General features: G+C 35.8%; 1 protein-coding gene across 1 annotated transcript; it reads left to right on the forward strand.

Annotated features, from left to right (window-relative positions):
• The first annotated feature begins 1,362 nt into the window (after positions 1–1,362).
• LOC129739323 (alkyldihydroxyacetonephosphate synthase) lies at positions 1,363–22,370 on the forward strand. Its single transcript, XM_055730734.1, has 5 exons — positions 1,363–2,160; positions 11,576–11,662; positions 19,861–21,049; positions 21,125–21,229; positions 21,836–22,370. The coding sequence occupies exons 1-5, from the start codon at positions 2,075–2,077 to the stop codon at positions 22,223–22,225; spliced, it is 1,857 nt and encodes a 618-aa protein (XP_055586709.1). The 5' UTR covers positions 1,363–2,074; the 3' UTR covers positions 22,226–22,370.
• The last annotated feature ends 2,193 nt before the right edge of the window (positions 22,371–24,563 follow it).

Below are 24,563 nucleotides of genomic sequence, written 5' to 3' on the forward strand. Positions count from 1 at the left end.
TATAGAGTTGTTTTTGACATTTCTTACGCACACTTGCTGAGCGTGTGCAGATGAGACGGGACAATTAACCTCAAAAACTTTCGGTACAAAAAACGGGCAATCGATCGTCACACATGCGGTCGTTTTTGAGGTTGATTGTCCCAAAACTGAAAAGTGTTAGTGAAACGCCCTGCATAATGTCACGAACACTATCAGCGGCAAATAGGACTATAGGGTGGAATATATATTTTTCGCTAGGGTGGTCTTAAAATACTCACAATATCTTAACAAATAGGAGAAAAAAAAATTGATTTCAATGTCGTATTAAATTTGGAACAAGTATGCAAAAAAAAAACAAAACAAAAAATGACAAAAACGATTAAATTATAAAAAAAAACTTAAAAAAGGAAAACAAATTCAAATCGGCAAACATTACAAAAATGGCAAAAAAGATCAAAATTGAAAAAAAATATTACAAAAAATACCAAGATGACATAATAAACAAAATTGATAAAGTAATAAAAATGGAAAGAATGACAAAAATTAAAAAAATACTTTCTTGTTACGTTCATAATTTCGATTATGTATTTCGTTCATTAAGTTTTTTTTTATCTTTAAATATATTCCGGTTTTGTATTTCCTGAAATTTTTGTCTTTTTGTAATATGTCATTCTTTATCATTTTGTGTCATTTGAGTCATAATTATCAATGATTTTTGCAGTAGATTTTCGCAAAAAAAATGTTGAGACAATACTAAATCTCGACGATTAAGTTAAGACATTTCTAAATCATTTCAGGCACTAACATTATAATTTCGATATTGTTATTTTCTTTTGGACGCACATCTAAATTAAGTCCAATATAGCAGAAATCAACAAAATGTGTACGATCGGTTTTTGAAATCCGATGATGAAATTTTCCCCATTTTTTCAAAGATATTTGAGCAGTTTTTTAAATTTTCTGTGCAATATCCTATACAATGATTCAAAATATAATTTGATCTGAATGACATTTGTTCAGTAAAAATATCTTTTCTGTTCTTCTATTGGCCTGAAAATTATTAAATAATATTAATAATAATAATAATAAATAATAATAATATTAAATAATAATAAATTTTATAAGTTTCCAAAAGATGACTGATGAAGGCTCCGTTACCCTATATGTAATCTGTAAACAAATGCGTAAAGCTGGAGAAAATTCGCTCTCGCTCGCGTGACGCTACGTCCATGCGTCTCGCGCTCGATTTCGGTTTCCCGCACCGCGCGAACCGCGCTCCAGAAGTGGCACTTCCTTTCTCCTGGCTGCCGGCCGGAACCTTCCTTCTTGGCGTCGATGCTCCCTTCTTCGTTGCCCGATTGTGTCACTGAAGGTTTTCCCCTTTCGATTTTCCCTCAGTCAGTCCGAAGCGGTGCGGAATCACGTCCAGACGTCGTCGTCGTTCGGGGACAGCTCACAACCCAAAATAAAGTTTACAACTAGGGTAGCTTGTATATCTGGTGAAGATTTCTGATTAATTTCAACGGAGATAAACAAATATTGCCGACTCGTTTCCTGACTGAAAATCGACTTTGGCGCGAATAAGAAAAAGTAACCACTTCGTACATTTTAATTTTAGTTCAAATCGGACTGTAACCGAGTTCCGCGACATGTGCTTCTAATTAACCAATTAACCACGCCACGGGTTCAGAAACTTGCATTACAGCCCTAGGAAAGTCATCGGTCAACCGGCAGAACGAATATAATTAGCAAGTGCGACAAACTTGCAGATTATTCCTCGCCTCGAAAAGTGTAATGTGTAGTGGGCAAAAGTAGAGCAAATCAAACCTCAGAAAAGCGAAATCCAAACTTCAAACTACAAAGCAGGCGGAAAAATCGATATCAAAAGGGGAGGAAACTCCATCCGATGGTGTTTGGGGTGGGAGAGAAAAACCGTGAAGAGAGAAGAAACAGACAATAACAGAACAAAAACAAAAAAAAACGGCGGGCGCCACCCCAAACCATTTGGCATTTGCATACTTCCAGGGGATCGGGAGCGCCTCGTGTCGTAAGGAAGAAACCGAGTTCGGAAAAACCACGTGCTGGGCGGCAAATCATGACTCTCCCGAAGAATAAGGACGAAAGCGTTCAGCCGGATCCGAGTGCGGCAATCGAAATCGCAAGTGCCATTCCCAAAAAACGGTAGGTTCGAGTGAATCTGTAGGGCAGAGACATGTGGTTTTGAACGATTGTAGCAAGGATTCTAACTTTTCAAAGTTTCATATGAAAGACACTTCCAAGCAACAATCAAAATTTTTATACATTCTTTAAGAATGCTAAAATTTCTTTTAAAGAGTTTTATAACTTCGTCTGAAAGATTTTTAAATTGCTTAGAACGATTATCCTTAATTTTCTTAAAGAACATTTAAAAGAAAATTTCTATTAAATCGGAAGATTTGTTTCTTTTTTTAAACACCGTAAAACGGGGTAAATTCGACCATCAAAAAACTTTTTCACATTATCATCAATAACTCAGTCTATAGTTTGAATTTTTGAAAACTGTTTTCTACGTTTGAAAGCCTATTAGTTGAGTATTTGATTTTTTTTTTCTGTTAGTAAAAAATCTAATTCCAAAATCTTAAAATATCTATTTTTCCGAGGCTCGCAAACAAACAGCTCCCCTGATGATATCAAAAAGCATTTACAAGCAAACGGGTTGATTAATGTGAAAAAACATTTTTTTTTCTTTGTATATGAACCGTTATATTGCTATTTTTATAGTCATTTGATGATAAATTTTTGATATTTAAAAAATGCCTGAGTAAGCCTGTATTCGACACATGGATAGGAACCCTATCAAATCGTTAACTTTGAAGAAAAAATGGAAATGAAAATAGTGGGATTGCCTAGGGGAATGTGTGAAGGTAAAATTTCATTTGTAGTTTTTAGCTCAAACTATTTAGCAATTATAATTATTTTTGCCCCTAAATGCAGGCATGCTACCTAGTTCTTTTTCCGATTATAAATATTTTTAAAATAAAACGTTAAAAATCAAGGTTAAATTGATAAACTAGCATTTGTAAATATTATGAAGGTGTTTTGTATCCTTTATGATAAAGAAAACTCGTTATAACAGTCAGAATAGAGACTGTTCAATGTCACTCCAAAGCATCAAATTCTGAACAGAGAAGAAAACGATTTTTAAATCAAATTTAAACAGGTCTAAAATCAGAGGTCAGAAATTTATTCTGCATCCATGTTTGACGTTCATAGGAGTCCAATACTGGTTTTAAAAATATAAAACATGCCACATTTCCCTTAACAGAAAAAATAATCGAAATAAATTGAAAAAATTCACCTCCCCTCCTTCCTCGAATTCTAATTTTATTCATCAACAAGTTGGAGGCCATGTAACAGGTGTTCACCACTAAAGATGGTCATCAGAATTAGCAAAAAAAAATCTAAAACCTACATAGTATCTTCTACTGCATTAATATTCTCCAAAAAACTAATTTCAGTCTCAATTTTATTTTTTTAGATGCTCACATCACATTCAAAAAAGTTTAGATAAATTACAAGAAGCCACAAAATTGAAATTCTTTCGAGTTGCAAACAATTAAAAGCTAATTTTTATTAACTTGGGTGACCTGAATAGGCATTTTTTCGATCAGCATTTTTTTTATCGAAATAACTTTTAAACATATGTTAAAATCATTTGTGAAATTCCTGCACATTTTTGAAAAAAATTGAAAACGAAAACATAATATTAATAAAGTTGTAAATCAATTATCAACTTCCCTCAAGACTTTAAGTAATTTTGAGTTTGGCGAAAAAAGTTATAGAAGTTTTCTATTTGTTTACTTTTAGACAAGTTTTAAAGCATAAATTTAATCGTTATGCAGGTTTCAACAAATCTTTCAAATTTCTTTTTTTTTTCAAATTTCTACAGTAATGTTTTTGAAATTTGTAAAATCTGTAGAATTTTACTTTTTTAGATCAGGCATCATCATCATCGAAATATTATTGCTCAATTGAATGAGTTATAATAAACAAATTCAAATTCAGATTTTTCTTAAATGTAGATTTGTTAATTAATCAGTTATCTAGGATTGATTTCATTTAAAACTTACTCATTTTAAAACTTATAAACTTCATATCATCAAAACTCAAGGTGATGGACCAAATTGGACAAAAGATTCCAGTTCAGGACACTATAAAATCCACTAAATCAATCATTAAAACATTGAAATTATCCGTGTTTCTTGGGAAAAAATCCTTCAAATAAATTCACAGAATTTTTAAGTGCATTTTTTTCAAATTTTCATATAAATTTATCAAATTATAAACTATTTCAGTTGTAAGAAATATTTTTAATAAGTTTGTCTTTAATTCTCAATTCTGATTTTTTGTGTTTTGAAATCATTAAGACAATTCCTTCTTGACGTGGAATCACTTTTACGGACTTTTCTGCACTGTTATCATTCTAGAAGTCAACCAATTTACTTGAAAATGAAAAAAAAAATGTAGCAAACGGTCGCAAATTGAATTTCCTTCAAAATGAATATAATTTGGTCATTTTAAAATTCAAGTTGTTTTTGTTGTAATCGATTACTTTTGTGACGTGAATTCACGCCAGAATTGACCATTTTTGACTTTAGTACATACAACTTTGATTTCCTGTTCTCTCTGTGGAATTAGAATATCGATGTCTTCGAATGAGTTGTAGAAAGTTTTTTTCTACAACTCATTCGAAGACATCGAGATTTCCCACAAGTTGATATACGCAGCTTTTCGATAAACCAACAACGAACGAAGTTATGCTCCTATTTGAAGTTGCGACGTGAATTCACTCAGTTTAAACGGAACAGGGTAGATGACTGAATTCACGTCACAAAACATAAAGTTTATACTGAACCATTAGATGGATCCTGATCTATAACCTTTCTCCTACTAACACAACCCTTTCCTTGGATATTCAAATTGAATTTTTCAAAACTAGATTTTGGAATATACAGGAACGAAAGGTTGTTGATTGATCCTAGAAAATATCTTACTAACGATCCTTCCTTCATTCCTCATTGACTACTAGGACGTGGCCGGCGCTGTTATTGATCATTTTCAAAGGGAGAGCATGAGTTTTATGCACTGAGAATGGTCTGCTAATCCCAAGCACCATTCTATTGGACCTTGCACAAAATTGATGGGCTCGATCAATCACGGGGCTTAGCCACGCCAGCGATCATGGAATTTGAAATGCGTATGTTGAGCAAAGCAAAGTTTTATTTTAAAATTTATGACTTATGATCATACCTATACAGCATTTCATGTTCAATGATTTAAGGTGGATATGAGTAGTCAACCAAGCTAATCTAAGCTAAGCTAAGTTTATACTGAACCATAAGAGCCTTCAAATTTTATGTGCACTTTCAAATACGATATTTTGTTTTTCCGACTATTACAATCATAAATTTTCAGTATCTGCACCTAACTTTTTCCTTATTTTGATTGACCCTTGAATAGCAACATATTAAGGGATCATACGTTAAAATTACTACTGTCTTCATTTAAAGATTCACCAAAAAAAAATTTTTTTAATCTTTTGGTATTTTTATTTGAAAATAATAAGATTATTAAAAAATCAACTAAATTATGCTCTATTTGTAAAAATCCGACCATCTGGAGGGTCAAAACAGCTTTCAGAGCATATTTTCCATATAAAATTTTACAAAAAATCCATTTTTTTACGTGAAATCACTCATTCGCGCTGTTGTAACTCAGCTGGATTCCAACCGATTTCTATATAATTTAGAGTTCTAGAATCGTCTTATTATTTTCAAAGAAGATTTCATTATTTTTATGTCAGAAAATGTCAAAATTTTCTCGTAAAATTAAAAAGATTCCTTTTTCGTGACGTGAATTCACTCATTTGCGGCTGTTTTTGTTCGCAAGTAGCAAAATGATTCGAAGTAACAACTTTCAAGCTAAACTTTCATGCGCAAACAAAACTTGAAATTCCTTTTTTTACATGACGTGACATGACAAGTACTTTGTCAGTATAATTGAACGTGATGTATAATAAATACATATAAAGTTATTATTTCGAACAATAATCAGGAACTTTTTTTTGCCTTTTATTTTTATAACTGGAACTTAGATCACTGGCACTATTGAAGTAATATCAAATATTTCAATCATCAACACCTTTCAAATCGTGAATATTTTTTTTTTAATCCAAAATACTACAGTAGAATTTGCAATCAACTTTTCAATTGAAAATGGAGAAAATGATGTAAAATTATTTTCATTTCTTAACAAATATAATTAATGGATTATTTTTTAACTTAACTGATATTTTCGTTGGAATTCAGATTTTTTTTTATAAATCTGTGTTTCGGAAATATTTATTCCAAATTTGAAAACTAGACTACTTAGAGCAAGTTCACTGGTGTTTGGAAAAAGTGGTAGAAATTTTGACACTTGTAGCCTATTTTGAAAATTTTACCATGCAAAAACATTTTCAAAATCTTTGGGTGTTGTACTTTTTATAGCACTGTTTGTATTGGTTTTTTTTTATCACAGCATGGGAAAATACAACACGTGTTGTAAAAACTCTTGAAGGCCACAGATCTTGAAAATGTTTTTGCATGGTAAAATTTTCAAAATGTGCTTAAAGTGTTAAAATTTCTACCAATTTTTCTCAACACCAGTGAACTTGCTCTTAGAATTCATTTTCAAGCAAATTTATAGTTCAGTTCAGAATAAGGAACATCATTTTAAAAAAATATCAATGAGAAATAGTATTGATTCGAAACTTTCATTATGGTTTGTTTTGAAAATTTAAATTTATTTTATTGCTTGTAGTGTAAAAAAGCGAGAAAAAAGAAATAAAAGGAAAAGTTTTTGAATTTTATCCATTTTACGTCGCACGGTGGGCCAGGAACCACACTTTTGCGGTCAAAATTGACTGCAGGCCAGAGGCTTCAAGGTAGCTCATCGATGTCTTCGACAAAGTTACTTGACTATATTTGCGCTATCTATTGATGGATTTGAATTAGTTCTATTTTTTCCGCAAGGTGGTGCCAAAATCGAACTTTTTACAGAAGCAAGATACAGGCATGGTATTTTCTACAAAGTTGTTTATTATACCTTTTACATCAAATTTGTAGAACATTATTATGCTCTATGTTGTGTACTTACCTTGCAAAAATAATAATTCAAGAAAACCTTAGAAAAAATGGTTTTTATCACCTATTTTTGTTTTTAGCTATACAATACCTCAAATTTCCACAGTATTAAATTGAAAAAGACTGAAATGAGATTTTCTAGTGGAAACTTATTCGTTTCGCTGTTTTTTTAGTCCAAATCGCAAAAAATAGGTTAAAATTATACATTTTTCAAATTGCAATAACTTGTTTGCGAGCAGTTTGGCACACCTCATTTTTCGAGAAGTGACAGTTGTGATTATGATCTAAATGCATGTAAAAAATGTCGGTGGGTTCTCGTGGGTTCCTTTTCAAAAATTGTCATTGTGTAGAAAAAATAAACATTGATTTAGGGCAAGCCGTCTTTTGATGGATTCATTTCAATGATCAATTACAAACTTTACTTTCTTATTTTCATCTGATTTAGATTGTGACCTCTCGCACAACTAAATGGGACTTGACCTCTCGCAAGCCATCTTTTGATGAATTCTTTCAGTGATCAGTTACTTAACATTCTTTTATTTCATCTTATTAGTTTGTGACCTCTCGCACAAAACTTAATGGGACTTGACCTCTCGCACGCCATCTTTTGATGAATTCTTTCAGTGATCATTTACTCAACATTTCTTTACTTCATCTCATTAGTTTGTGACCTCTCGCACAAACTTAATGGGACTTGACCTCTCGCAAGCCATCTTTTGATGAATTCATTTCAATGATCGACTACAAATTTTCTTTCTTTTTTTCATCTAATTTAGATTGTGACCTCTCGCACAAACTTAATGGGACTTGACCTCTCGCAAGCCATCTTTTGATGAATTCATTTCAATGATCGACTAAAAACTTTTCGTTCTTTTTTTTCATCTAATTTAGATTGTAATTTCTCGTACAAACGAAATGGGACTTGACCTCTCGCAAGCCATCTTTTGATGAATTCTTTCAGTGATCAATTATTCAATATCTTAATATTTCTTTATTTCAACTAATTTAAAATGTGACCTCTTGCACAAAACTTAATGAGACTTCGCTAATCATCTTTCAAAAATTTCAATCATAGTGATTTGTGATCCCATTTTATGTGAAAGTTAATTTTCTTCTAACCTACTGCCAGTAATACTTGAGCTCAGACAAAAATTGTAAACAACAAATTACCAAAAGCCATCTTTCGATTACATAGCTAAATGAATGGATAAATGCATATTAGGTAGGTAAGTGTTATGTAAAAATGACTTCGCATCTTTTAAGCAACTATTAAATTATTGAATTTGTAATTATATATTATCAGCTTAATTTTGACTTTATCTTTTCAAGCCAGTCCTTGATGATAACTGACTGCTGCGCTAAATACCAATTGAATTATTTCACAGGGCTACCGAGGAATTACTCAAAGATTATTTTACGGAGTTTCTTCAAGTCCAACTTTAACCTCCTTTTATATATTCTTTTAAACAAATTTTCCAAACAAATCTTACATTTTACATCTCACATGCACTTTGCAATTTTTGAAAAATTACCCATTTTGATCATTGCACAGATAATCATTTGACATGCGTCTTATTACCTAATCCTCACGCATGTATTAGATTTTCAGGTAGCCCTTGTTATTCAGGTAGTTTCAGGTAGTACTTGTTATAATATTTGTAGCTATATCGGAAAGACACGGTGTTAATTTGCCTACTAATGTGACATTCTAGTAAACATACAACGTGATACGAAAGACGATTTTTTTTTTTCCGGGAATTTAACAGCATGCTGTCATTCATCCCTAGAACGAAAGACGATGCTTACGTAGTATTCTTTACAAATTTATTCGAAGTCATTTACGATTTCGATTCGAAAGTAATTTGTGTACCAATAAAATGCTTCTTAAGAAATCTTATGCGATCGTTATAAGATTTCATTTGACATCGGCAAAACTAAATACGACTTCATCCAACATATCGTAACTAAGTCGTATTTCATTGGGAAGTGGCATCTTCTACGATGAATAAACGATATGGTCGAATGGTAAGTGTACATATTTACGATTCCGATTTGAGTTGCATCTATATACGAGTTCGACGATGATTTCTTTTACGATTTCATGTTGGCTGGGTAGTTAAATTATTTATTTTTTGAGTTTGTATGATAAACATGAGTAAGAAAATTATGATAGAAATCACTTTGCTTATTTATTATGAATTTTTGAAATTGTTATTATTTTTATTTGAATCTGAAGTTTGACATTTTTTCAAATTGCTCTGATTTTTTATCTCAAACACCTGGTATCCCTGGACCCCCTTTTTTCGTAAACACTTCAGCCAGCTGTCAAAACTTTTTTCAATTTGGCTGGACGTGCGATTTGAGACCACCACATTTGAGACCACCATTTTTCAATTATCATGAGTGAACCATTCTACATTTTAAAAATAAGGTAGTGAGGAATTCTGGAAAATGGCTGCCTAAAAAATAAACAAAAATAATTTCAGATCAAAACATCCGCCATCATGCATTGCAGCTTTATCATATCATATCATATCATATCATATCATATCATATCATATCAGTCTGTCAAATTTCGAAGGTAGTAAGAGCGGTTGAAAAAAGACTGAAAAAATGATACGTGAACTGCTCTTCAACTTCTCCCATTAGCTGCACTAAAACTTCTTTACACGCTGAAATAGCATTTAAGCCTTAATTCAGCCAGCAAGCTGAAACAACAATCACTCTTTACCTCAGCTTTTGTTCAGCGAGTTGGCGTTTTTAATCAGCCAAAATGTTCGTTGGGAACTAGCGGTGGTTTATTTCACGTTCTTTAAAGGCTGGTCCACACTAGGAGACAGTTGGTCTTGAGACGATCTCAATGTTTCCCCTTTTATTCGGGAGACTCATGTTTCGTCCCATGTTTTCAGCAAAAAAAACAGGGAACAAAGTTCGTCTTACAACAAAAATCGCAGTTCGAGTGCCTCAAGTGTTGACTAGGCTTGGGAATTTGCTCCTTTATTTAGTTCTTTACTTCAAAGCATTGCGTTAAGCTTAGTGTTAGAGTTGCGTTTTAGTTTTCTGTCCACATATTTGTTGGACCAAGAAGTACCTGTAGAGCTTTAACTACAGTCAAATGTTTATTTTGTGCTTCTCCAGAAAATTTCTCGATTTGTTGCCGATATTACTCGCTGTTGACTATTTGTGGGAAACTTTAATGGCTCATTGTACACACCGAATGCTATTTTTGTTTTGACAGCTTCGGCATACAATAAATTCAAGCCCCGGGGAAATTGATGTGTTTGTTCATGGTGTGCTGACGAGGGTTCTGTTGATTGTGTGTTTAAAGTATAATGATCATCTTATAATTGGAACATTTTTTTTTTTTTACAAATGGTTTTATTAAGTCATTTCACTTATAAAGCTTTAATGTGTCGAGAGTATTTTTTTCTAACTTTTGGTTAGTAAAAGGGGGATTTGGAACAATTTATTGAATACTGAAATCAATAATCACCGAAACTTTTAATCACTTCTTGAAGTAGTGTTTAACACTCCCTCGTCGAAATTCGTGGAACAGACGTTCCCAGTATCAATTATTTATTCGTAACGTAACACAATCCCATTTGCGTTGATTGAAAAAAGGGAGCAAGACATTCCACCAGCTTTTCTATTTCCCATCGGGAGGAAGAAGTTGCGTGCCACTGATTTTGGCAGATGGACACGCAAAGCAACACCAAACGTGTGCTCTGTGACATTACATTACATCAGAGTGTCTTGTTAAAAAAAAAACTTGAGAAAAAAAACAATTTTTTAGTAAGGTTTTGATTCCCAATCCTTTATCATTAACTCAATTCAACTAATGTTTTTAAAGGCACTTTTTCTAATTTACAAATGATTTTGTTAAACATTTTACTTATAAAGTTTTTATGTGCAGGGAGAATCATTCCTTACTTTTGATTAGTAAGAAGGGGACTTGAAGGCACGACTGATTTGTATTTTTATTGGTCTTATAAAAAGAACAATGTGATAGGCACCATAACTTACGAAAACAGATTAACGCATTTTAACCTGACGAAAATTCAATGATTTGATCAGTTTATTCCATCATTATCGTTGTTTGCTCTAAGTACAACGCCTTTACTTATCGCCGCGCCGGCCGTGTCGCCTGATTGAAATCGAATGGCACAACCATTTATCATTGAACAAATATCGATCAACCTTACAGCTGCTCTGCGGTCATGCTTTTCCCAGAAGTAAGAAGCATTCAAAAGTCCGATAAAATATTTACAGCACTCGTCGCACGAAGACTAGGAATAAATAGAATTACCGTTAAATTATCGGATGATACCGGAAAATTTCTTTATCAGTTGAATTAAATAGTACTAATGAAATAATGCGGGAGAAAGTATATTTTTATATTTGGAAATTAATTATAGTTTTATATTTATTTACAGACAACAATTGCTCAAATGGAACGGCTGGGGTTACAAAGATTCGCGTTTCGAGTATACCAATGGAATGTTGATTTTCACTGGCGATAGGTAAGCATCCATAAATGAATGCAACAATACGAAAACTGCCAAAACAATCGGAAGATGTCGATGTTTATAATATGTGTGTTCAATGGAAGTTGGTCGAAACAGGTTGAAATAGGTCGAAACAAGTAGGAATAGATTTTGACAGTTGATAATCTGTCTCTTTCCAATTGACTTCGATCGATTTCAACCAGGTCGTCCGTTGAACATACGTTCACCAATACTAATGCGTGTTTTGTGTGTTTTACACACAAATTTCTAGACAGACCGAAACAGATCACGGGATAATTTAATTTAGGTTAACAAATTCTTAAATCAAGCCCTTTACACACAAAATTTTCGAGTCCGAAAATTAGAAAAATTTTGCTCAAATTTGACCAGCTATAATTTTAGCAATCAATTTAGCAATATTTTTTAACTAAAATTTCTAGCAAAGCCCGGAGGAAAAGATAGCTCCAGATCTGAAATTTCAAAATTTATTGTTTTTTTTTTAATGGGGGAATGTTTGATATATCATTAAAATACACAAATAACTTCATTTTGATTTTATTTTATATTTTATTTAACACATCGTTTGAAACACTTTTTGTTGATATTTGTTTGACATTTCTGGAAACAAACCTTCCGGCGAGTGAACTGCCAAATGACCAATCCTAATCCACGATCGCACCGGGGTTGTTCCGGTGGCAGCGGGTTCAAATTCCAACTGTTCGTTTCTGGAATGTTGCAAAAAAAAACCCGTCGTTTTTGCCATCGGTTAACACCTGGAAAGAAAAAAAAACAATTCATTCGATTAAAACTCCGGTGTTGATTTAGCTACCATTTCGTCATGGAGATGGCGGTCACCACAAGCACCACCAGAAACGAACATCCAGAACCGCACTTAATCGCCACCGACCGCCGACTGAATCCAAACATCCAGAGCGCTTGACGAAAATGAAATGGCGAAAACGAAACAAAAACGTGCTCTCTGTCTGACACACACGCTGCATATGTGTTAGTGTGGTAGAAATGAATCCTGCTTTCGAGCTGGATCGGTTTCGACTAGTTTCGACCGATTTCAACTTGCTCCGTTGAACAACGACCAGACCTGTTTCGACCAAAACATGAGCCCGTTGAACAACGACCACTTGACAGAAACTAGTCGAAACCAATCGCTACTTACGATTGAACGCAGCTAATAAGGACTCCTAAGTTCAAACAAACACAAAACGAAACAAAACCTCAGAATTTATAAATTAGGAATAAATTCGGAATCCTGGAATTTTGAGTTCTGAGCTTTGATTCCGCATCAAGATTCAAAATTTTTAAACCTGAATTAAGAATTAAAATCAGCTTTAGAAAAAGCATCAAAATCATAATTCAGTATTCTGAATTTAAAATCAATCAGAAATTAAATCCAGCTTTAAGAATTCAGAATCAGAATTCAGAATCAGAATCAGAATTCAGAATCAGATTTCAGAATCAGAATTCAAAATCAGAATTCAGAATCAGAATCCAGAATCAGAATTCAGAATCAGAATTCAGAATCAGAATTCAGAATCAGAGTTCAGAATCAGAATTCAGAATCAGAATTCAGAATCAGAATTTAGGATCAGAATTCAGAATCAGAATTCAGAATCAGAATCCAAAATCAGAATTCCGAATCAGAATTCAGAATCAGAATTCAGAATCAGAATTCAGAATCAGAATTCAGAATCAGAATTCAGAATCAGAATTCAGAATCAGAATTCAGAATCAGAATTCAGAATCAGAATTCAGAATCAGAATTCAGAATCAGAATTCAGAATCAGAATTCAGAATCAGAATTCAGAATCAGAATTCAGAATCAGAATTCAGAATCAGAATTCAGAATCAGAATTCAGAATCAGAATTCAGAATCAGAATTCAGAATCAGAATTCAGAATCAGAATTCAGAATCAGAATTCAGAATCAGAATTCAGAATCAGAATTCAGAATCAGAACTCAGAATCAGAACTCAGAATCAGAATTCAGAATCAGAATTCAGAATCAGAATTCAGAATCAGAATTCAGAATCAGAATTCAGAATCAGAATTCAGAATCAGAATCAGAATTCAGAATTCAGAATCAGAATTCAGAATCAGAATTCTATGAAGAGATTAACCACCGTAATTTTTGTTTGTTACTTTGATTTATCGGCCTAGCGGTGAAAAGTGATGTCCTTTTTAGTAGGGACATCTAAAGATTATGAAATTTTTATACAGATGGATAGAAGGTTAGAAGAAATGAAAGATGGTGAAAATGAGCGGGTAGAATTTGTCTAGAAGCATTACCATCACATACCAAATTTTTGTTCCTCACGAGCCTACTACCATGAAGTGGTAGATACAGATAGAGTTGCATCTACCACCACACATTAGTAGGCTTAGCGTGGTTTGCCCCACAAGCGAGAACTTGTAGTGCGGACGAACAAAAAGATGGTATGTGATCGCTCAGATAAGCTCCCTTTAACTCAGAAACGCATCTATCGATGTTTAAGTCTTCTCAGTTTGTTATCTTCGCATTCGTTACATGCGGGGTTTGCATGCGAAACGGTACGGTCGATAGTCTGATAGTGACCAACCACCGATGCTATGATGTCGTGTTTTTATTTCTTTTTGGCCAAAGTTATTTAATTTTATGAAGAGATTAACCACCGTAATTTTTGTTTGTTACTTTGATTTATCGGCCTAGCGGTGAAAAGTGATGTCCTTTTTAGTAGGGACATCTAAAGATTATGAAATTTTTATACAGATGGATAGAAGGTTAGAAGAAATGAAAGATGGTGAAAATGAGCGGGTAGAATTTGTCTAGAAGCATTACCATCACATACCAAATTTTTGTTCCTCACGAGCCTACTACCATGAAGTGGTAGATACAGATAGAGTTGCATCTACCACCACACATTAGTAGGCTTAGCGTGGTCCGCCCCACAAGCGAGAACTTGTAGTGCGGACGAACAAAAAGATGGTATGTGATCGCTCAGATAAGCTCCCTTTAACTCAGAAACGCATCTATCGATGTTTAAGTCTTCTCAGTTTGTTATCTTCGCATTCGTTACATGCGGGGTTTGCATGCGAAACAGTACGGTCGATAGTCTGATAGTGACCAACCACCGATGCTATGATGTCGTGTTTTTATTTCTTTTTGGCCAAAGTTATTTAATTTTATGAAGAGATTAACCACCGTAATTTTTGTTTGTTACTTTGATTTATCGGCCTAGCGGTGAAAAGTGATGTCCTTTTTAGTAGGTTAATCTCTTCATAAAATTAAATAACTTTGGCCAAAAAGAAATAAAAACACGACATCATAGCATCGGTGGTTGGTCACTATCAGACTATCGACCGTACCGTTTCGCATGCAAACCCCGCATGTAACGAATGCGAAGATAACAAACTGAGAAGACTTAAACATCGATAGATGCGTTTCTGAGTTAAAGGGAGCTTATCTGAGCGATCACATACCATCTTTTTGTTCGTCCGCACTACAAGTTCTCGCTTGTGGGGCGGACCACGCTAAGCCTACTAATGTGTGGTGGTAGATGCAACTCTATCTGTATCTACCACTTCATGGTAGTAGGCTCGTGAGGAACAAAAATTTGGTATGTGATGGTAATGCTTCTAGACAAATTCTACCCGCTCATTTTCACCATCTTTCATTTCTTCTAACCTTCTATCCATCTGTATAAAAATTTCATAATCTTTAGATGTCCCTACTAAAAAGGACATCACTTTTCACCGCTAGGCCGATAAATCAAAGTAACAAAGAATCAGAATTCAGAATCAGAATTCAGAATCAGAATTCAGAATCAGAATTCAGAATCAGAATTCAGAATCAGAATTCAGAATCAGAATTCAGAATCAGAATTCAGAATCAGAATTCAGAATCAGAATTCAGAATTCGAAATTCAGAATCAGAATTCAGAATCAGAATCAGAATCAGAATTCAGAATCAGAATTCAGAATTCAGAATCAGAATTCAGAATCAGAATTCAGAATCAGTATTGAGAATCAGAATTAAAAATCAGAATTCAGAATCAGAATTCAGAATCAGAATTCAGAATCAGAATTCAGAATCAGAATTCAGAATCAGAATTCAGAATCAGAATTCAGAATCAGAATTCAGAATCAGAATTCAGAATCAGAATTCAGAATCAGAATTCAGAATCAGAATTCAGAATCAGAATTCAGAATCAGAATTCAGTATCAGAATTCAGAATCAGAATTCAGAATCAGAATTCAGGATCAGAATTCAGAATCAGAATTCAGAATCAGAATTCAGAATCAGAATTCAGAATCAGAATTCAGAATCAGAATTCAGAATCAGAATTCAGAATCAGAATTCAGAATCAGAATTCAGAATCAGAATTCAGAATCAGAATTCAGAATCAGAATTCAGAATCAGAATTCAGAATCAGAATTCAGAATCAGAATTCAGAATCAGAATTCAGAATCAGAATTCAGAATCAGAATTCAGAATCAGAATTCAGAATCAGAATTCAGAATCAGAATTCAGAATCAGAATTCAGAATCAGAATTCAGAATCAGAATTCAGAATCAGAATTCAGAATCAGAATTCAGAATCAGAATTCAGAATCAGAATTCAGAATCAGAATTCAGAATCAGAATTCAGAATCAGAATTCAGAATCAGAATTCAGAATCAGAATTCAGAATCAGAATTCAGAATCAGAATTCAGAATCAGAATTCAGAATCAGAATTCAGAATCAGAATTCAGAATCAGAATTCAGAATCAGAATTCAGAATCAGAATTCAGAATCAGAATTCAGAATCAGAATTCAGAATCAGAATTCAGAATCAGAATTCAGAATTCAGAATCAGAATTCAGAATCAGAATTCAGAATCAGAATTCAGAATCAGAATTCAGAATCAGAATTCAGAATCCGAATTCAGAATCAGAATTCAGAATCAGAATTCAGAATCAGAATTCAGAATCAGAATTCAGAATCAGAATTCAGAATCAGAATTCAGAATCAGAATTCAGAATCAGAATTCAGAATCAGAATTCAGAATCAGAATTCAGAATCAGAATTCAGAATCAGAATTCAGAATCAGAATTCAGAATCAGAATTCAGAATCAGAATTCAGAATCAGAATTCAGAATCAGAATTCAGAATCGGAATTCAGAATCAGAATTCAGAATCAGAATTCAGAATCGGAATTCAGAATCAGAATTCAGAATCAGAATTCAAAATCAGAATTCAGAATCAGAATTCAGAATCAGAATTCAGAATCAGAATTCAGAATCAGAATTCAGAATCAGAATTCAGAATCAGAATTCAGAATCAGAATTCAGAATCAGAATTCAGAATCAGAATTCAGAATCAGAATTCAGAATCAGAATTCAGAATCAGAATCAGAATTCAGAATCAGAATTCAGAATCAGAATTCAGAATCAGAATTCAGAATCAGAATTCAGAATCAGAATTCAGAATCAGAATTCAGAATCAGAATTCAGAATCAGAATTCAGAATCAGAATTCAGAATCAGAATTCAGAATCAGAATTCAGAATCAGAATTCAGAATCAGAATTCAGAATCAGAATTCAGAATCAGAATTCAGAATCAGAATTCAGAATCAGAATTCAGAATCAGAATTCAGAATCAGAATTCAGAATCAGAATTCAGAATCAGAATTCAGAATCAGAATTCAGAATCAGAATTCAGAATCAGAATTCAGAATCAGAATTCAGAATCAGAATTCAGAATCAGAATTCAGAATCAGAATTCAGAATCAGAATTCAGAATCAGAATTCAGAATCAGAATTCAGAATCTGAATTCAGAATCTGAATTCAGAATCAGAATTCAGAATCAGAATTCAGAATCAGAATTCAGAATCAGAATTCAGAATCAGAATTCAGAATCCGAATTCAGAATCAGAATTCAGAATCAGAATTCAGAATCAGAATTCAGAATCAGAATTCAGAATCAGAATTCAGAATCAGAATTCAGAATCAGAATTCAGAATCAGAATTCAGAATCAGAATTCAGAATCAGAATTCAGAATCAGAATTCAGAATCAGAATTCAGAATCAGAATTCAGAATCAGAATTCAGAATCAGAATTCAGAATCAGAATTCAGAATCAGAATTCAGAATCAGAATTCAGAATCAGAATTCAGAATCAGAATTCAGAATCGGAATTCAGAATCAGAATTCAGAATCAGAATTCAGAATCGGAATTCAGAATCAGAATTCAGAATCAGAATTCAAAATCAGAATTCAGAATCAGAATTCAGAATCAGAATTCAGAATCAGAATTCAGAATCAGAATTCAGAATCAGAATTCAGAATCAGAATTCAGAATCAGAATTCAGAATCAGAATTCAGAATCAGAATTCAGAATCAGAATTCAGAATCAGAATTCAGAATCAGAATTCAGAATCAGAATTCAGAATCAGAATTCAGAATCAGAATTCAGAATCAGAATTCAGAATCAGAATTCAGAATCAGAATTCAGAATCAGAATTCAGAATCAGAATTCAGAATCAGAATTCAGAATCAGAATTCAGAATCAGAATTCAGAATCAGAATTCAGAATCAGAATTCAGAATCAGAATTCAGAATCAGAATTCAGAATCAGAATTCAGAATCAGAATTCAGAATCAGAATTCAGAATCAGAATTCAGAATCAGAATTCAGAATCAGAATTTAGAATCAGAATTCAGAATCAGAATTTAGAATCAGAATTCAGAATCAGAATTCAGAATCAGAATTCAGAATCAGAACTTAGAATCAGAATTCAGAATCAGAATTCAGAATCAGAATTCAGAATCAGAATTCAGAATCAGAATTCAGAATATAGAATTCAGAATTCAGAATTCAGAATTCAGAATTCAGAATTCAGAATCAGAATCAGAATCAGAATCAGAATTCAGAATTCAGAATCAGAATTCAGAATCAGAATTCAGAATCAGAATTCAGAATCAGAATTCAGAATCAGAATTCAGAATCAGAATCAGAATCAGAATTCAGAAATCAGAATCAGAATTCAGAATCAGAATTCAGAATCAGAATTCAGAATCAGAATTCAGAATCAGAATTCAGAATCAGAATTCAGAATCAGAATTCAGAATCGGAATTCAGAATTCAGAATCAAAATTCAGAATTCAGAAATCAGAATTCAGATTTCAAATTTCAGAATTCAAAATTCAGAATTCAGAATTCACAGAATTCAGAATTCAGAAAACAGAAATCAGTATTCAGAATTCAGAATTCAGAATTCACAGAATTCAGAAAACAGAAATCAGAATTCAGAATTCAAAATTCAGAATTCCGAACTCAGAATCAGAATTCAGAATCAGAAACAGCTGGTTTTTACCCAAATTCCGACACAAGCAACCGCATCCGTGTTCCATTATACCAGTTTTATCTAAAATTTTTTAAGAACTTGCACCAAAATTGATGAAATTTGGATCCGATTTGACACAGTTCTAAACCGTTTTGGCAGTTAATGAAACACGGGTGGGGTTGTCCGTTTTTTTTCCTGGATTTGATCTTATTTCGTTGGTTCAATTCTTGTTTAAATTAGACCCAAGAATAGACACGGATACAGGTGCTCTAAGAGCATCTGTATTCGTGGTCTATTCTTGGGTTTAATTTATACAAGAATTGAACCAAAAAATTAGATCCGATCCAATGAAAAAACATGGCAACTGCACTCGTGTTCCATTAACTGTCAAACGGTTTAGAACTGCGTCAAATTGGATTCAAATCTCATCAGTTTTGGATCAATCCTTATACCAGTTCTAAAAAAAGTTGAGTTGAAACTGGTATAATGGATCACCAGTGCGGTTGCTCGGGTCGGAATTTGGGTCTAAACCGGCTGTTTGGACCACGGATACAGGTGCTCTAAGAGCATTTGTATCCGTGGTCCAAACAGCCGGATTAGATCCAAACTCCGACCAAAGCATCCTCACTTGTAATCCATTATGCCAGTTTCAACTCAATTTTTTTTAGAACTGGTACAAGAATTGGTCCAAAACTGAGCAGATTTGGATTCAATTTAACGGAGTTCTAAAATGATTGACATTTTATGGAACACGAGTGGGGGTGCCCGTTTTTTCATTGGATTGGATCTTATTTCTTTGGTCCAATTCTTGTATAAATTAGACCCAAGACCTCGGATACAGGTGCTGTAATACTCGTTATACAAAAAATTTATTCTTTTCAAAAATCACTTTCAGGTATCCGATCGGAGGGTCCCTCTCGCTGCCATACTTCAAAGACTACGTGGAAAAGTACCTCAATGTGAATCTGAAGGAAAAATGTCCGGGCAATCCGCTTCCCGGACAGTATCCTGATCCGGTCCCATGTCCGGATTTCTTGGCCGAGCTTGCTCACCACGGGATCGAGTACAGTGTCAGTGGAGAGGATCGGTTGGTGCGTTGTCATGGCCAATCGCTGCACGACATCCACACCTTGCGCAGTGGTCAATTTAAACGAATCCCGGACGTGGTTCTGTATCCCAGGGGCCACACTCAGGTCGAGCAGATTGTGCGATCGGCCAATGAGTTCAATGTGGTTGTGATACCGTACGGTGGCGGCACATCAGTATCGGGAGCGTCAACCTGTCCTGAAAATGAGCGGCGTCCGATAGCCGTACTTGACACCAGTCAGATGAACAAGTTGTTGTGGATTGACAAGGCAAATTTGATCGCGTGCTTCGAAGCGGGTATAATTGGACAAGATCTGGAGCGAGAGCTGCGGAAAATGGGATTCACCGCAGGCCATGAACCGGATAGTTACGAGTTTAGTAGTTTGGGAGGTTGGGTAGCGACTAGAGCTTCCGGTATGAAGAAAAACCGTTATGGCAATATTGAGGATATCGTGGTTAAGGTCAAAATGGTTACAACGAAAGGTGTCCTGGATAAAAACGTTACCGTTCCGAGGCTCTCTTGTGGGCCGGATTTCAATCACGTCATTCTTGGATCCGAAGGAACCCTCGGTGTGGTCACGGAAGTTGTGATCAAAATACGTCCACTGCCACAGCTGAAGAAGTATGGTTCCCTAGTGTTCCCGAACTTCGGTGCAGGGATCCGTTGTCTGCGGGAAGTTGCCAAAGAACGGTTGCAACCTTCTAGCATAAGGTTGATTGACAATGAACAGTTCGTGTTTGGACAAGCACTGAAACCTCAGGGAGGATTCTTCTCTAACATTGCCAGCTCTCTGCAGAAGTCGTACATTACCCGAATCAAAGGTATGCAGCTGGACAAAATCGCAATCGCCACTTTGGTGTTCGAAGGCCATACCGACGATGTGAAGAGGCACGAGCAGAAGATCATTTCCATTGCCGGCAAACATGGTGGATTCTCGGCCGGAAGCAATAATGGCGAAAAGGGCTATATACTCACGTTCGTCATAGCATACATCAGAGTGAGTAGCCATCCCATCGGTTCTCGAAGTAAGTGTCAACTAATCCCTCACATCACAAATTCTCATCAATTTTAGGACCTTGCTCTGGAGTACAGTGTGGTGGCGGAATCGTTTGAAACGTCAGTTTCGTGGGATCGGTGCGAAACACTTTGTACAAATGTTAAAAGTCGAGTTAAGAAGGTGAGTCAAGGCTGGAAAACCTAGTTCACACTCGGCAGCTTGAAGTGCGATTTCGGTTGCGGAGACTTGTTTATGTTTACATCTTGGTTGCTGAAGGTCTTCCATACTTGTCGGGAGACTTTAGCCGGCAATCTCATCAAATGTAAACATAAACAAGTCTCAGTAATCGAAATCGCAGTCCAAGTTGCCTAATGTGGACTAGGCTTAATACGCAACAGTACCATCGACTATTTGATTGCCGAATGTTTGTTCCATATAAACGACCTAAATGTAAACATGCTACTCCCGATCAAATTGGTGACTGGCGTTTCGGTAGGTACCAAAATGCCATTGAAATCAAAGAGGAACTGATGTTCCGGATCCAAAAAGTCAGTAGGGTCCGTTTGTATGTGATTTGACAGTTGCTTCAGTACTATGAAAAAAAAATGGAAGTCCTGTCAATTCTCACACATACATGTTACTCGAGATTGAATCAACAATTTCAACTGGAGTATCGTGTTTACTTTAAGTCTGTCAGTTGCAATCATAATAATCTCACAAGCCTTAGAAAAAAAAATCAAACTTAAAATGCCAATATCAATATTTACGATTTTACATTCATTGCAGGAATGTGCCAAATACAATATCAACCATTACCTCGTTTCGTGCCGGGTGACGCAGTCCTACGATGCGGGGGCGTGTGTCTACTTCTATTTCGGCTTCAATCACAGCGGCTTCTCGGATCCGGTACACGTGTACGAAACGATCGAAAATCACGCCCGGGAGGAGATCCTGTCGTCCGGTGGATCGATATCGCATCACCACGGGGTGGGGAAGATCCGGTCCCGCTGGTACCCGCAAACCGTGTCCGAAACCGGAGTTCAGCTGTACCGAGCCACCAAGAACGAGCTGGATCCCAAGAATATTTTCGCCGTCGGCAACTTCTTGCCTGCCTGCTCTAGCGGTTCGGATAGCGTTGAGGGTCACGGGGAACCCACGCTTAAATCAAAACTTTAATTTTATGCTGCTCTAGAGTGTAAAATATTTCCTCTTTGAAAACGGTTTGAAATAGTGCAATTCTTAGTTTTAATAGCGAAGACATTCCTTATTAGTGCTTTAAATAGGAAACATATTTGTGTACTGCGGGTGGCTTATTAATGCTTAAATAAACTTTTTTTTTATTCAAATGGTTTTGACAAATTGAATTCTAAAACTGACCTTATGAAACGCCCCGTTGGTAATCCTCAACTATCCGAGGATTAACATCTAACGATTATTTTTGTACACCAATGAGCTCAAAGTTCCCAAAAATTCTTCGATTGGGCTACACTGAGGCAGATTTGTCGGGTTGTGGTTCTTGGGCAAAAATGGGATCAAATGGGTATTCATGAAGGATTGTGTTTATTGGCATAATGCGATAACGCTTTATCCGGCCAAAACACGTATTGTCTATCTGTATGATGTTTGTGTAGAAACGGCATCAAAATTTTCCTCAAACATTCATTCTACACATCTTGATTGATTGCCAGACGGCTTTAACCATACTTACTTACTTAATGTTCCCGCGTCGATCCTCCGGTGCATATGGCCGTGGTAAAAGACTTCCACTGTTGACGATTTGGAGCCAGCGTCTTCAACTGGTCCCAGTCAAGATTCTCGTCGACAGTTCGGATTTTATCAGCTAGGCTTCGCCGCCACGAGTTTCTGGGTCTGCCTCTTCTTCGATGCCTTTCTGGATTCCAATCTAGCGCCTCTATGCAAATCTCGTTTTCATCTTTTCGCAGCGTGTGCCCAATCCATCTCCACTTACGTTCCAGAATCTCAATTTCAAGCGCCTTTTGATGACACTGGCGATGAAGTTCCCCGTTTGAGATACAATTGCCAGGCCACCAAGCGCGGATGATGTTCCGCAGGCAGCGATTCACAAAAACTTGGAGTTTTCGCGTCGTCACCGCATATGTGCACCAAGTTTCACACCCATACAACAATACGGATTTGACGTTTGAGTTGAAGATTCGGATCTTAGTTCGTAAAGAGATCTGGCGTGAGCGCCAGATGTTTCGGAGACTCGCAAACGCAAATCGGGCTTTTCTGATCCGGGTTTCGATGTCCTTCTAGGTACCACCATCAGGGTTAATCTGGCTACTAAGATACTGGAAGCACTTCACTTTCTCAACCTGTTGTCTAGCTACCACGAAATTGGAACGATTTTCTGTGTTGATTTTCATCGACTTGGTCTTTCCGACATTGATTTTGAGACTTGCTGCCTTGGAGCTTTCGGTGAGCTCTTGGAGTTTGCTCTGTATATCCAGTTGTGTTTGGGCCAGGTCAAGGTCATTCAGTTGCTCTTTTGTTGAAGAATTACACAGCAATCCTCGGTTCGATCGATCGATCCAGTCAGAATCTCATCCATTACGATGAGAAAAAGTAGCGGTGATAAGGTACATCCCTGTCTCACTCCGGCAGTCACCGGGATTGGATCGGACAAGACACCGTCGTGCAAGACCTTGCACGAAAATGCCTCGCATTGTGCTTCGATGAGATGGACTAGTTTCTCTGGGACTCCTCGTCGCCTTAGAGCCGCCCGGATGTTTTCATGGTTAAGTCGGTCAAATGCTTTTTCGAAATCAACGAAAACCAGCAAAAGAGAGTCCTGGAATTCGTTGATTCGTTCCAGTATGATTCGTAGCGATGTGATGTGGTCCACACATGATCGTCCGGATCGGAATCCAGCTTGTTGCCGTCGGAGTGTAGCGTCGATTTTCTCCTGGATCCTGTTCAGGATCACTTTGCAGAGTACTTTGAGAGTTGTACAGATCAACGTTATGCCTCGCCAGTTACCGCACTCTGTCAGGTCTCCTTTCTTTGGGACCTTTACGAGGATACCCTGCATCCAGTCGGCCGGGAATGTTGCAGTATCCCAGATGTCAGCGAAAAGACGGTGCTACATTTGTGCTGACAGGGCAGGGTCGGCTTTCAGCATTTGAGCAGGGATGCAATCGATCCCAGGTGCTTTGTTGGATTTCATGTTTTTGATTGCCGCTTCTATTTCAGCCAGCGAGGGCGCTTCCGAGTTCACGCCATTTATGCGGCTTACTGTTGGCGCTTCGAGCTGCGGGTTCTGTTGGCCATCGCTATTCGTGACTCGGAAGAGTTGTTCGAAGTGCTCAGTCCATCGTTTGAGCTGATCTGTTCGATCGGTCAATACCAATACCTGCTCGGTCTTTTAGCGGCTTTCTTGCATTAATCCTTGCACCACTGAGGCGGCGAGAAATGTCATAAAGTAATCGGATATCTCCATTGGCAGCGGCTCTTTCTCTCTCTTCGGCTAGGGAGTTTGTCCAGGCTCTCTTGT

The sequence above is a fragment of the Uranotaenia lowii genome, chromosome 1, assembly GCF_029784155.1.
Source record: "Uranotaenia lowii strain MFRU-FL chromosome 1, ASM2978415v1, whole genome shotgun sequence".
Lineage (NCBI taxonomy): Eukaryota > Metazoa > Arthropoda > Insecta > Diptera > Culicidae > Uranotaenia > Uranotaenia lowii.

Excerpts from the sequence above, each read along its gene's own strand:
- LOC129739323 (XM_055730734.1), top strand. The coding sequence starts at position 2,075 with ATGACTCTCCCGAAGAATAAGGACGAAAGCGTTCAGCCGGATCCGAGT. Across the intron at positions 2,161-11,575 it reads AGTGCCATTCCCAAAAAACG|ACAACAATTGCTCAAATGGA; the intron begins GTAGGTTCGAGT and ends ATTTATTTACAG. Across the intron at positions 11,663-19,860 it reads TTGATTTTCACTGGCGATAG|GTATCCGATCGGAGGGTCCC; the intron begins GTAAGCATCCAT and ends AATCACTTTCAG.